At 30.6% G+C, this 14,968-nt stretch overlaps 1 protein-coding gene across 16 annotated transcripts in view; it reads left to right on the top strand.

The window, feature by feature from the left end:
- Positions 1-14,968, top strand: part of LOC103576317 (longitudinals lacking protein) — a 145,662-nt gene that overhangs the window by 91,388 nt on the left and 39,306 nt on the right. The window contains exons 7-9 of one of the 16 annotated variants that reach the window (XM_053738318.1): positions 9,454-9,648; positions 10,992-11,243; positions 11,320-12,032. The exons of 10 other annotated variants lie outside the window; for them this stretch is intronic. In XM_053738318.1, the coding sequence (XP_053594293.1) occupies positions 9,454-9,648; positions 10,992-11,243; positions 11,320-11,951 (1,079 nt within the window). In that variant the 3' untranslated portion in view covers positions 11,952-12,032. Of the gene's footprint in view, positions 1-4,819; positions 5,432-9,453; positions 9,649-10,991; positions 11,244-11,319; positions 12,033-12,687; positions 12,904-13,066; positions 13,411-14,309; positions 14,884-14,968 lie in introns of those variants that run through there. 5 more of the 16 variants (XM_008556474.3, XM_053738329.1, XM_053738319.1 and 2 more) reach the window with 5 other exon arrangements.

The raw sequence follows: 14,968 nt of genomic DNA, 5'->3' as shown, positions 1-14,968 counted from the left end.
AGAATCTCGTCAAGATCACATGAGAGACATCTGCAATCGTCTGCAGAGATACAAGTGTGGCTACTGCGACCATACATCGTATTATTCTCGAGATATTAAGAGACATTTGAGTTCCCAGCATGGGAATTTCCATGTGAATATCATCGAGCTTTACAGTCCTCAGTCGGAAATAAATTTTTACAGCTGCCCGAGTCCCAGTTGCGTTAAGAAATTCAAATATGAGCGGAATTTAGTTGCGCATTTGAGACACGAGTGCGGGAAATTCCCGCGGTTTAAATGTTTTCATTGTGATTTCAGGCATCACTTTAAACATGTGACTAAACAACACTCGCTGAGGAAACATCCAAATGAAAAATTACGTTTTTTTATCCAAGATGACGTAATTAAGACTTTTACTAACAATTAACATTAATTTTATTATTTATTTAAAAAACAAAAAAATTACAGGAATTATTGAGTTCTTTGTACCGAAATTTGTTCTAATAAACAATCTATTGTAATTTACCTCAATTTTCTATACTAATTACTAGTCTATTTGTCTAAAGTAGTTGTAGGCTAATTAATTAACTAATTAATTAATTAATTTATTTATAAAGTAAATTAATGTAAGTGACTGGCTAAATGAATTTAAAATGAAAATACTAACAATTTATTTGTTTTTTTTTTGTTTCACAGACAAAAAATTCACCCGAATAAAATTGGTCAATTATAAAGGGCGGCCGACGCGGGAAAAATTAATGAGCATAGCAGGAAGATTTCCGTGCATGAATTCAAACTGCAACAAAACCTTCAAAACAGACTTGTCTCGCAGAGCTCACATGTCGCAAATTTGTAATAAGCCCCCGCGATTCCATTGCGCTTATTGCGGATACAAAGCCCATTATTCAAGAGACATCGGCAGACACAGCATTAGAGCTCACAAGGAGTTCGTCATCAATATCGTCGATATATACAACTGCTGAGCACTTTTAATCAAATTGTTAGGCAGAAATATCGGTTTTGGACATCACACTATGTTTTTTTTTTTTTTTTTTATTTTTTTTGTTTTTGTTTTTTTTTTTTTTTTTTTTTTTTTACATTTCATAGATTTTTTATAAATCTTACGGACAAATTCCATTTACTCGAGCAGTAAGTACGAAAGGCTAGCGGAGGTCAAGATTGAGAGGAAATTTCAAGATGATGAAATCCGAGTTAGTTTATGCTATCAAAAATTTGTAATTTATTATATTTTTAGTGTAAAAATTTAAAGGTTTTACTTTGAATTATTTTTTTTTATACGGGAAAATATCAGTTTCTGTAAAAAATGGATCACATGTCTATATATAATCGATATATTCTTTACAAATGATACATATGTGCTCTATTTATGATACATATATAAATCATATATGCCTAATTTTCATATATGTTAAATTCTTATGCATGAACTGTATATGATTCAGATATATACATATGCTTCATATATGGTCTACATATGCTTAATTTGTGATACATGTATGCCCAATTTTGATATATGAACCGTATATGGATCATGTATGCCAAATTTTGATATATGAACCATATATGCCAAATTTTCACTCATGAACCATATATGGATCATGTGTGCCAAATGTTGATATATGAACCATATATGCATCATGTACGTCAAATTTAGATATATGAACCATATATGCCAAATTTTCACATATGAACAATATATTGATCATGTATGCCAAATTTTGGTATATGAACCATATATGGATCATGTATGCCAAATTTTGATATATGAACCCATATATGCCAAATTTGCACATATGAACGATATATGAATCATGTATGCCAAATTTTGATATATGAACCATATATGGATCATGTATGTCAAATTTTGATATATGAACCATATATGCCAAATTTGCACATATGAACGATATATGAATCATGTATGCCAAATTTTGATACATGAACCATGTATGCCAAATTTTCACATATGAACTACATATGGATCATGTATGCCAAATTTTGATATATGAACCATATATGCTTCATATATGATCTATAAATCTTAATAACTTTTAATGTCAGATACTTAGTGTGCAAAACTGCTATTTCTGTCATATTTATACACATTAGCACAAAAAACTACTTTTAAGTATTTTTTGGTAACCATTTGTGAGACTAATGGAATAGTTTTTTTGTAGAATGTACTTATTTTACAATAATCATGAACAATAAAATTGCAATATTTTGATAAGTCCTTGTATCACTAAATCCATTTATTTTACTTTCAAATCTTTTTTTTCGTACATAAAAAAAATTTGAAAAATAATTCTAACAAATTATTTTTTTTTTGTTTCAGAATATAAACCTTATAAATATGGAAACCGGAACATACCTTGATAAAAAATAATTACAATAAATTTACAGAAACTTTTTTCAATAAATTTTTTTTACTTCATCGATTTTTATAATTTAAAAAAAATCTTAGATGCATGAGGGCATTAAAATCATTTTTTTAACAAAACCGGGTAAAATAAACTGAAATTATTGGTAATAAAAATAATTTATTTTATTAACAATAAACTTTTATTTTATTTTACAGATTATTATCAATGTACGCCAGTTTTCGTTACAAGACGCAGGGGCCGACCGCCAAAGCCGAGTTACATGAAAGTAAAACCTTCCCAACATTACGAGTGCCCGCATTCAAACTGCCGTAAAATATTTAAAAATGAAGACTCTTTGAGAATTCACCTTAGGTATATCTGCAATATGCCTCCGAGATTCAAGTGCGGCTACTGCGAGTACAAAGCCCCGCGAATTTCAAATGTCAAGATTCACTCGAATAGCATTCACAAAAATTCACCGCTTAATATTATCGAGTTATACAAAACACCCAAAGAAGTCGGGACTTTTGTCTGTCCAAATGCTAATTGTAATAAAAAATACAAGATAAAATATGATTTGAACAAACATTTGAAGTATGAGTGCGGCAAAGCTCCATTTTTTAAGTGTTTGTACTGCGATTTCAAAAATAGTTTTATCAGCCGTATTAATACGCACAGCAGATTGAAACATCCTGATCAAGAAGTGCGATATATATCTACTGGAGAATATAATATGACTTATCCGCCTTCGATTTTAAATCAATTCAATTAAGTTTGCACTCGAATTTCATTAAATCTGCCCGTTAATCGATGAAGGAAAGGAAATTTTCGGAAAATTTCGAATTGTCGAATATCCCTTCTTTTTTAGAGAATAAATTGTGCGCATGCGCTGTTAGATTTATATGAGGGAGAGCGTAATTTGTAGTGGGGGGTCACGATAAAGGGGAAATTCCGAGTCAATGGAATTCGATGTAGTATATTATTTATCATATGCTTGATATTACACTGTAATGAGACTGCAATAAATTTTAAAAAAAGAAAATATTGAAAAAAACTTAAATAAAAAAATTTCTATGGAAACCAAAAATTCAATAATTTTTTTTTCTTTGATAAAATTTCGATTAAAAATGTTTGTCATAGTAAATATATGATTTTACTAACACAAAGTATACATTAGTTTTTTTTCAGGTGTTAAAGTTCCTGTAAAGCTCAGAAACCGTAACCCGAAACCAAGCGACGCTAAAGTTGAAAATTACGTTTGTTCGAATTTAAAATGCGGGAAAAATTTTGATAATCAAGCGAACCAACGAATTCATGTTAAATATTTTTGTAACAGACCGCCGAAATTCAAATGCGGCTACTGCGATTACAAATCCACCCGAATTTCAAATGTTGAAGGACATTTGTGTTCAAAATATGAAAATCTGCCGAGAAATATCACAAGAGTGAAAATAAATTAATTATGACATTTTATTTTATAATTTTTTGCAAAAAAAATTTGTCAATTATTTCTTATTTTGATTTTAAAATTTTGTATTCTGTTACGGGACTGTAGTGAAGTTTTTTTTTTAGATAGAAATTATGATATCTGTATTAAGGAAATGAAAAATGATTTTTACTAACAAGTGTCTTTGTTTTCCAGATGAGTTTGAAGATAATCCGCAAGAGGTCGCATCAAGATCGGGCAGCGAATCGCCAGGAAGAGTTTCAAAATCTAAAGAAAGAAGATACGCGTGTTTGAATTCTGACTGTAATTTGACGTTTAAATATGAACGTGACTTAAAATATCACATGAAATATCGCTGCAATAAACCGAAACGTTACAAATGTGGCCACTGCGATTACCAAGCGCACAAACAGTGGACCATTGAGCGACACTCAGCCTCGATTCACAAAACTCTAGATGTCAGCATCGTCGAATTGTTTTCAATTAACCCGAAAAAACCAAAATACTTATGCCCGAATTCAAACTGCAATCGAGCTTACAGGCGCAAAGAAGATTGTTCACGTCACGTTAATTTTGAATGCGGAAAACCACCGGGTCTCAAATGTTTCTACTGCGATTTCAAAAATTGGTTTGAAGGGAGAGTCAAATATCATCATAAAGAAAAACATCCAGATAAAGAATTACGAATTGTTACTTTGCTATAAATTTAATTACATAAAATAAATTAGAATTTTTTTTCCAACAGGGTGATGAAGAAAAAAGACCCGATTTCTGTTCATAAAAAAAAAAAAAAAAAAAAAAAAAAATTGTATTTAGTAACTCCTGTGTATTTATTTAATTAATTACATTAGTAAATAAAAATTGAATTGATCATAAATTTCATAAACTATTTCTAAATTTTTCGGGGAATGCGGACCAGAAAACTTTTCTATCTGTTATCTATTAATTGACGATTAATTAATTTTAAATTGCAGTAATGAAAAATAATTTTTGTTTTAATGTTTTACAGAAGTTCGAACTCCGCGAGTGATTCTCTATAAGATCATAAACGGCCCTCTAGAAAATGAATTCAACGAAGTTCAGCCGCTTTTGAAGATCAAAGAAAAACGTTACGCCTGTCCCCATGGAAATTGCAAAAAGAAATTCAAGACCGAGCGTAACCTCAAAATCCACATGAAAAATGACTGCCAGCAGCCGAAATACAAGTGTGGTTACTGCGAATACAAATCATCCCAACCTGCTTATGTTAAATCGCACTCGAGTCAGAAACACCGTGAGCTGAAACTCAATATCGTTAAATTGCACCCGTCATCTTCGAAAGTTATTTCAAAAATGACCTCGCGAACTTACATGTGTCCGAATGATAACTGTAAGAAAAGGTACAAGAAAATTTGCGACAGAAACCAGCATGTGAAGTACGAGTGCGGAAAACCCCCGCGTTTCAAGTGTTTCTACTGCGATTTCAAGAAAAATCTCATGAAAAGAATGAAACCGCACTGGAGAGAAAAACATCCAGACAAAGAATTTCTTATCGTCAATATGATGGACAGTTGATTTTATTAATTAATCATTTTTATTTATACTCATTAATTTTTAATTTAAAATTTAAAATCCGAACTTTTTACGCAGATTCATTCCTTGCATGAACCACCCGCCATTTTGTTTTACTTCGTATTTAAAGTTTCTATTCATGGAAATGGAAAAATTTAAATTATTTTCAAATTTTTTAAAAATGGCGGGTATTTAAATTTGAAAATAAAATGCGCAAAAGTCGAAGATTTACATAATTATTTTTTTCACTTTTTTAATCACGTTTTGTTCACTTTAATTTTCCTTAACACGAATTTTTTTTGTATTTATTTTTTTGTATTGCTTTGATTATACCAATAAAATGTTTCTGAAAATACTTTTTTCAAAATTTATTAAAACAATTAACAATAATGTCTAATCATATATGTAAAACTGAAAATACATTAGAAAATTTACTAACCATCTGAAATATTTTTTATTTTTCAGAAAAACGCCGCATAATTTCATCCCGAAGAGCTAATCGAAATTTTTCAAAATTTTCAAAATCATCTAAAAAGTATTTTTGCACACAACCAAATTGCAATAAGTCATTTCAATATGAACGCTCACGAAATTATCATATGAAACACTGGTGCAACAAACCGCCAAGATTTATGTGCGGGTACTGTTATTACAAAGCGTTTCAGTCAAGTGACGTCAAAAGACACTCGATTCGAAAACATCAAAACGCACATCTCTATATTATCGATTTGAACAATAAATCATTTTAAAATAAATATATATATATATTATTATTATTTTTTTTTAAACTCCATTTTTTCTTCTGAATGCATCTAACGTCATTTTTTTCTACTTCCTCTCTTTATTTATTATTTTATTTTATTTTTTTTTGTTTTTGAGTCTGGTAAAAATAATAAAATTTTTTTTACAGGATTTGGGCGCGGACTTTTTTCCATGACAATTCAAAGAGATGAAAATATTAGTACCGAATCTGGAAAAGCTCCGGCATTTTCAGTAGACACCACATCAGGAGTAAGATACGCGTGCACTAACGCTAATTGCAAGAGCTTATTCAAAAATAAGTGCGATCGCAATGTCCACTCACGTTACTACTGTAACAAACCCCCGCGCTATATGTGCACACACTGCGGGTACAGAACTTTGAAAAAAGACGGCATTAAACAGCACACACGCGCAAAACACCCCGGTCAAGAAATGAGTCTCTTGGAATTATACAATCCGTGTGTTCTACAGCGTAATTATGTGTGCCCAAACCCGAATTGCGGAAGACGATACAAATCTCCGACTATTTTAGCCACTCATCTTAAGTACGAGTGTGGAAAACCGGCCCGGTATATATGTTACTATTGCGAGTTCAAAAATTGTATCAAAAGCCGCGTAAGAAGTCACTGCTTACGCGCTCATCCTGATAAATCATTCCAGTGCATTGATTTACTTGGCGAAGATAGTAACAACTAATTTTTTTACCCGCCCTATCAAAAAATCCATGTGGAAATCCGGCTTAGATTCCCATATGGCATTTTTGAATGGATTTCCTTCTTATGGAAATTCACACCATACTAAATCCCTATGAGAATCTAGTATGGAATCCTTTATGGATTTTTCTATGGGAAATCCATAAATGGATTTTTCTATGGGGAATCCATAAATGAATTTTTCTATGGGGAATCCATAAATGGAATTCCAAGTTTCTTCAATTCCTATGGAGAAATCCAGGCACCCATATTTTTCCATATGGCGATCCAGGTACCCAGTTTCCTATACGGTAACCATATATAGAAATTCAGGTACCTATAGTTTCCTATATGATATCCATGTATGAAAATTCAGGTTCCCATACTTTTTTATGTTCCCATGAATTCTTATATAACTCCTTACTTTCTTATCATGATCCCCATGGATTTTTATGCCTCCATAATGTCTTCCATAGATTTATATGAATTCCCATAAAATCCTCCATGGACTTTTTTGATAGGGCGTTTGAAAATTAACGCTTACCGAAAAATTCAGGGATTTTTTTTTTCACATCAAAAACTTACAAAAAAATCAAAAACATATAAGAATATTTTTACTACCGAACAAACTGTACAATATTAAAGTGTTCTTATTTAATAAACATATATTTTGAAAAACTGCACACTATATTTTTAATTAAAAATACTATTAAATTTTTTTTTTTAATTTTAATATTTTTAAAATATATACTTGCAAATATAATATAAGTTAACAAATATAAGCATGTTTGCACAATTATAAAAAATGTTAAATATATGAGTATTATATATAATTTACTAACAATAAAAATTTTTTTTATTTTTCAGATTTCCATATGTCGCATTTCTTTATGGGAAAATCCCGTAATTCTAATAAACATCAACAGCATCAGTTTCACGAGTATCAAACGCCATCTACATCTGGATCAGGATCATTTTTAACAGTAAAACACCAAAAGTACCATTGTTCAAATCCGAACTGTACAAAAGTATTTTCCTGGAAAACGAGTCTAACGCGACACATGCTAGAGTGCGATAAGCGACCGGAATATAGATGTCCATATTGTGATTACAAGTCACGTGACAAAAATGACGTCCGGAATCACACGGGATACCAGCATCCAGAACAAGAAAATTACGTTATAGAAATGAACCGTCCGTTGAAAGCTGAAATATATATTTGCCCTAACGACAATTGCAAAAGAAGTTACAAAGCCAAAAGAAGCTTGTGGGCTCACCTTAATTACGAGTGTGGAAAAGAACCTCGTTACAAGTGCGCGTATTGCACTTACAGAACATTTTACAAATGCAACTTGAAACATCACGCACGGAACAATCATCCAGATCAAGAATATCGCGAAATTGATACTCAAGAGCAATCGAACACAGATGAATCCGTCGCCATGTTGGAATATTTTGACGAGAAGATGAACATGTTCCAAAAAAACTAACCTCTATATTAATTTTAAAAAAACAATGCAATATTGTTTGTTGTGTAATTTTTTTCACTGGTTTTTAGTACTTAAACTAAAAGTATTAAGTTTTGTAATTATTTAATTAATAAATAAATTGTTTAATTGACGTTTTAAATTTTAAAAAAGTCTATGATTCATTCGAACAAAGTTTTTGTCTAGACTGAACAATGTTATTTTTTGTTTGTTTTTCTTAAATTAATGTAAATATTTATTTTTTACAGAACTTCCGGATGTAGACTAAACCAATAAGTGGGGGCGCAATCGCAGATACAGAAGAAATGACAAAAAATTTTGTCTTAACTTCAATTGTGACCTGCGCATTGTAAATGTGCGCACTGAGACCATTGCATTGTACAAACAATACATATGATATAATTTAATGAAATATTTAAAAATAATTAATAACTTCAATTATCGCTTTTAATTAAATTATTAGCTTATTAATTAAATTAATAAACTAAACAATTAAAAATGGCTGTTTTTTTAGATGCATGTAATGTCGACAAAATGGCCGACCGTAAAAGTATCAACTGACAGTGTTTTTTTTTTGTTTTTTCAGAACTCATTAATTTGGGAAGATTCAAATTTAAGAGAAAAAAATCAGTTTATGAAGACAATGAGGACGTTATTGTCGAGGGGGTTATGTATCCATGCCCGAATCCGAACTGCAGGAGTATATTTAATGACAAAAGCAACCGTAACCGACATTTTAAACACCAGTGTGGGAAACCCCATAGATACAAGTGTTCGTACTGCGACTTAACCTCTCATCTTAAGACGAACATTAAAAGTCATCTGATTAAGAAGCATCCCGACATGAAAATGATAATAATAGACTTACATATGCAATATTTTAATTAATTATTTATTTTCAGATAAATTATATACGTATTTAACAATATGATTCAGAGTATTATAGTATAGGTCTTGCTTATTAAGTCTTAATTTATTTATATTTTTAAAAAAAATAAAATAAAATAAATCGCATGAATCTATTGCCCTCTTCTTTGTCCAATTAACGCTTTATTTTAAATTTAAATGAACTAACCTAAAAAATGTGTTGTTTGAAGATCATCAGTATTGATACTTAACACTAACAATTTATTTCATTTTATATTTTTCAGATTGTAAGCCGGCCGTGACAATATTTAAAATAAAAAAGGAACCTCAAGAATTTACAGAAGAATGTTCTCAAGAAATATTTTCGACGATTAAAATTGAATCTGTACAATACGCATGCCCTAATATTAATTGTAACCGTGTATTTGATAAACGAAAAAGTCGAAATACCCATTTTTCAGTTCACTGCAGACACCGACGTAATAAAAATCGTCATTTATTAAATCATTACCACAATAATCATCTTAACAATTATCATCAAGAATATATCGATATTAATAATTGTGATAACAAACCATCAATAAAACCAATTCAACGACGTCCGATAATTAAGAAAAATAAAAAACGTCTTAAAAAAAATTTAAGACAAAGCGATTTTAATTTAACCTGCGAATCAAATATTAGAAAGTGCGTTGAATTGAATAACAAAAAGCGCGCCGAAATTTTGAAGAAAAGAGCGGAAATAACTAAAAAGCGCCAGCTTACGATGAAAAAACGCGCGATTTTAAAATCTGAATCTGATTCAGCAGTTAATGGAAATTCTAACCTCGTTGAATTGCCCCCTACTAATGATAACAATATTTTAGGACAAAGTAATCGCAATTTATCAGCAGTAAGTGCTAATAAAAAAAAAAAAACTAGACCTCTGGTGCAACGTTTTGCTTGTCCTAATAAAAATTGTATGCGAAATTACAAAACTATTAGAACACTAAAACACCATTTGAAGTTCTGTAACAAAAATCATAAATATAGATGTCACTACTGCCCATTCAAGTCCCAGTTTAAATACACAATGAGAACGCACTTACGTACTAAACATTCGCAAAGACAATTTCGTTTTCGCGTTATTGATTTAAGTAATGCTGGATAATTACTCATTACAGTCGAGTCTCGTTATGAACCCGCATAAAGGGGTGTAGGGGAATATAATTCTAAGAATTTGTGTACCCCCACTCTGTCAGCGCAGGCGACAGTCGTGAGTTGAACTTCCCCTACTTTTTAAGCGTGTGAGTGTGTACGTGATTGTTTCCAGTATCTCGTTATGAGTCCGTTTGACTTGAGTGTTATGTTTCTTATATGTAAATAGGACTAATATGATAAATAAACTCTTAATTTCTTTTCATGAATATACGGACTCATATTGAGACTCTGAAATTAATTTTTTTTTCACGTTGTGGAGGGGGAAGGTCTTCCGTGGAAATCCTGGTTCACGGACTCATAACGAGCGGACTCATAACGAGACTCGACTGTATTTAGTTTTATTTTACTACCACTAATAACTATTTTATTAATAATAATAATTTTTTGTTGTACTGCATATTAAACATTTTATTGTACTTTAATTAATAATAATTTCATATTTTCTGAATGCATTTGGTTGACTTTTATTAGTTTGTATTGAAATATATATGTATATATATATATATGTATATGTATATATATATATGTATATACATATATATATTTGTCTTCGTATATATATGTGTATGTTTATTAAATGCCGTGTTTTAAAACTAATAAAATTTAATTGTTTGTTTTATAGATTATGAAGAAACTTGCATCCGAATTGGGGACGTCAAGTACGCATGCTCAAATGAAAATTGCGACCGCGTGTTTACGAGTAAGGACTCACGGTATATTCACACAAAATATCACTGCGGAAAACCACCGAGATTCAAGTGCCCGCACTGTAATTACAGATCATTGAAGAAACAAAATATTCAGGCCCATGCCAAAAGGCTGCACTTTGATGACGACACCCGTGTGATTGAACTCTACAAGGCCTCGACATCGGGTAAGAATTCAGTTCAGTCCCACCTGGACATTGAAGGTCAGGACAGAATTAATGGGAAAATTTTTTTTTGTTCCAGGCGCTGAAGGCCAGGACGCAAATGACAGTTTTGAAGCTTTTGAAACATTTCCGATGCTTGAAATAATTCCGAAAATCGAACCTGATTTAATTGACGTCAAGCCGCAGCCGCAGCAACTGGACATCAAGCCGCGGATAAGGGTCAAGTCGAATATTGAAATAAAGTCGGAGATAAATGTGTCGACTGTTTCGGGTGTTGGGATATTCAGCTGCCCGAATTTGAACTGCGGACGAACTTTCAAAAATATTGCGTCGCGCAACAGACATCTCAAAAAAATTTGCAACCAGAAACCGAATTTCAAATGCTCGCGCTGTGAATTCAAAGCTTTACTGCGCGAAACTGTTGAAGATCATGCCAAGAAAATGCACCGCAGATGCAAAACTTCAGTTATTGGGTTGATTAATCCTGTGGCAGGTGAACTAATTTGCCCTAATGAAAACTGTCAGAAAGTTTACGCCAGCAGAAAACGACTTGAACATCACGTCAAGTATGACTGCAAGAAACTTTTGCCGAGATTCAAATGCTACTACTGTCAATTCAAGGCATTTTTCAAGAGCCAGGTTAAGAAACACGTGATCCGAAATCACCCATCGCTAGAATGTCGGCTCATAAATTTAATTTCTGATGATTAAGAATCTATATACTATCCCTATTTACTATATACTTAATTACAATTATTATTATAAATAATTACACAATCAATACGGAGCTCTTAATTAAAATTTTTATTATTAAAGACCCAGGTCTCAAAATATTTTTGCTTATTTAGTTCAACAATTGAACGGAAACATATTTTTTAGATTATGATTTTTACGAGTACTAAAGTACAGAAACTGTATTTTCATTTATGTAACCATTGTTTTTAAAACAATTTTAGTATTTTTGTTTTCTTTTATAGATGTTCTAATAGATATTACTTTTATATTCTTTGTAACTGACGATTTTAAAATATATATGACGTCATTAATAAACATATATTATTAGTAGTATTATTTTTTTATTTTTCATGGAAGAAATGATGTTAATTAATGTATTTTTTTTCAGGTTATGGCATGTTAATTTTCTACTGTATTGCTATTGTGCTGTCTGGGTATACTCTGTTTTAATTATAAGTAATGATTATGATCATTATTATTTATTTTTCAGTTAATTAAATTTGACTGAATTTCGTATGTTCTCAATTTCTAACAAAAATGTATTTTTTTTTCAAAATTTCTGTCCTTACTAATCAAAAAATAGTATTATGCTGTATATATGTATATATTTATTGAAGAATAAATATATAAAATTTTTCCATGGGAATTCAAACTGAAGTTGGAATTTAAAATAAATTTTTTTACTAATAAACGAAATTTTTTTTATTTTCAGAAGTTAGAGCTCCGTGGGTTCGATTGACGAGAATTGACAATGATTCTGTCGATAGCACAGCTTCTACACCAAATATTGATAAGTTAAATACTAATTCTGGAGAAAATCATAACAAAAACGCATGCGCTAATCCCGCATGTAAAGAAATATTCAAAAGTACACGAGTTCTTGATAAACATATTAAAAGTATGTGCCAATCACCGAGATATGAAGGCCGTAAGTGTAATTGGGATTGTAGAAATTTTCGATGGGAATTCCGAAAGATTTATTAATGATTTGTCGTTCAGAGTTTTTCTTTAAAAGATTAACGGAGGAAATTAAATCGAAATATTGTTTACGTGAACTTTAAACTAATAGACCACTTGGTTTTTTTTTACAGAAGATGCGGACCAGGTCGTCAAGCCGAAGAAAAGTAAAATCCAGCGGAAATTGCTGATGTCGAAGAACAAAATTTTGGTGGAAGGGCAATACATCGGGTTTCCTTGTCCTAATAGTATATGCGATAAAATATTCAAAAGTGAACACTCTCTTTACATTCATGTTAAGTACCACTGCGGAAAACCCCCGCGTTTTCAATGCGTTCACTGTGGAAAAAAGTCGCATATAAAAAATAATCTTATGATGCATTCTAAAAAAAAACATGGGCTTTTAGATATTGATATACGTGAATTATATACTTATAGACCATTGAAATCAAATATTTTCTAATTATTTCTGTTTTGAAATTCCCGCGCTAAAAAATTTAAAAAATATCAGATCAAATTAAACTTTTTATTCAAGTGTACAACTCATTTAAATTTCTTAGGTTAATGTTGTCTGAACTTGTCCCAGAGAGAGAATCAACTTCAAATCACCCCCACTACTGATTACTTTCAAACTGCGCATGCGCAAAAAAAGTGGGAGAATATTTAGCGCACAGAACACCTAAAGTGGGAGGAAAATCCGAAAACGTCCGAGTACATTCACTCGCTAGCACAATTTTACCATATCTATGAAATATAAAACACAGATTTGAATCTCATATTTTATATAAAAAAAATATAATTAAATCGTGACTATATCTGAGTTGCCATTCAAATATGGATCAGATATTAATTAAAATTGACTATTTCCATGTATTATTATACTCAGTGCCAATATATACTTATTATACTCAAGTTTTATTGTTACTAACCTCAAAAATTTATTGTCATATATGACATTGTTTAAATAGTATTTAATTACTCACTGTACTTGTGATAATTAGTGCCATTATACATTTATATTATTCATTATTATTATTGCTATCATTATATTAATCAAAAAAATTGAAATTATTATCAATCATTAAAAAATTGTATTCTTTGTATTTTTATATCACAGAAATATATTTAAAAAATATGTTATTATTCAATTACTTATTTTTATATTAAAATTCAATTTTAAAATTTCAAAATTTCATGACTTTTTTTTTCAGATTTCAACTTAAATCCATTTTTTTTTTAAATTTTAATTAACAAAACAACTAATTAATTACATGCTTAATTTAAAAAATTAATTTATTTATTTATTTTATTAATTGATAGATTTTTTTTCTAAATAAAAAGTGAAAATTTACTAACAGAAAATAATTTATTTTTCAGGAGTTCCCTTGCGGGTGAGCTTTCAAGAAAAATCAGTCCCAAGTTGCGTAAAAACTGAAATGGCCGACGAAGATGAGGGCCAAGTTTCTTCTGGGAAGACGATTATTGAACCAGATCAGTATCAAGAAGAAGAATCTGCGCAACCGGTTAAATATAAATGTGACAAGTGTAATTTTATTGCCGACGAGCCTAACGATATTGTCCAACACGCGGTTAATTCCCATTATCAAAAACATCCTGGCCTCCCTACCACTAAAATATCACTACGTCCTAAATTAACTGAGCCCAGTACTAGCAAACTTAAGAAAAAAGAGTCAGTTACAAATGACAAAACAAAAAGTTACGTTTGTAAAAATGATAATTGTAATAAAGTTTTTATGTACAAAGCGAGTTTGTGGCGGCACCAGAAATATGAGTGCGGAAAAAAAGTTTCAACGCAACATCTTGTACTGAAAAGTGTTTCTGGCCAAATTACACTATAAATATTAAATAATTGTTGTTAATATTACTAACAAAAATTTATACTTATTATTTAGTCTATCAGTCTGATAAATAAAAATCTCAAAAAAAAATTTCAATTATTTTAAGCAAACTTATTTTCATCTGTAAATTTCACCCGGAAGTTTATTTCGGTTTATTAAAATACTCTATTTTAATTT

Source organism: Microplitis demolitor, chromosome 4 (genome assembly GCF_026212275.2).
Source record: "Microplitis demolitor isolate Queensland-Clemson2020A chromosome 4, iyMicDemo2.1a, whole genome shotgun sequence".
Taxonomy (NCBI): domain Eukaryota; kingdom Metazoa; phylum Arthropoda; class Insecta; order Hymenoptera; family Braconidae; genus Microplitis; species Microplitis demolitor.
Note: the sequence above shows the minus strand (reverse complement) of the source record. Positions and strands in the feature narration are given on the sequence as shown.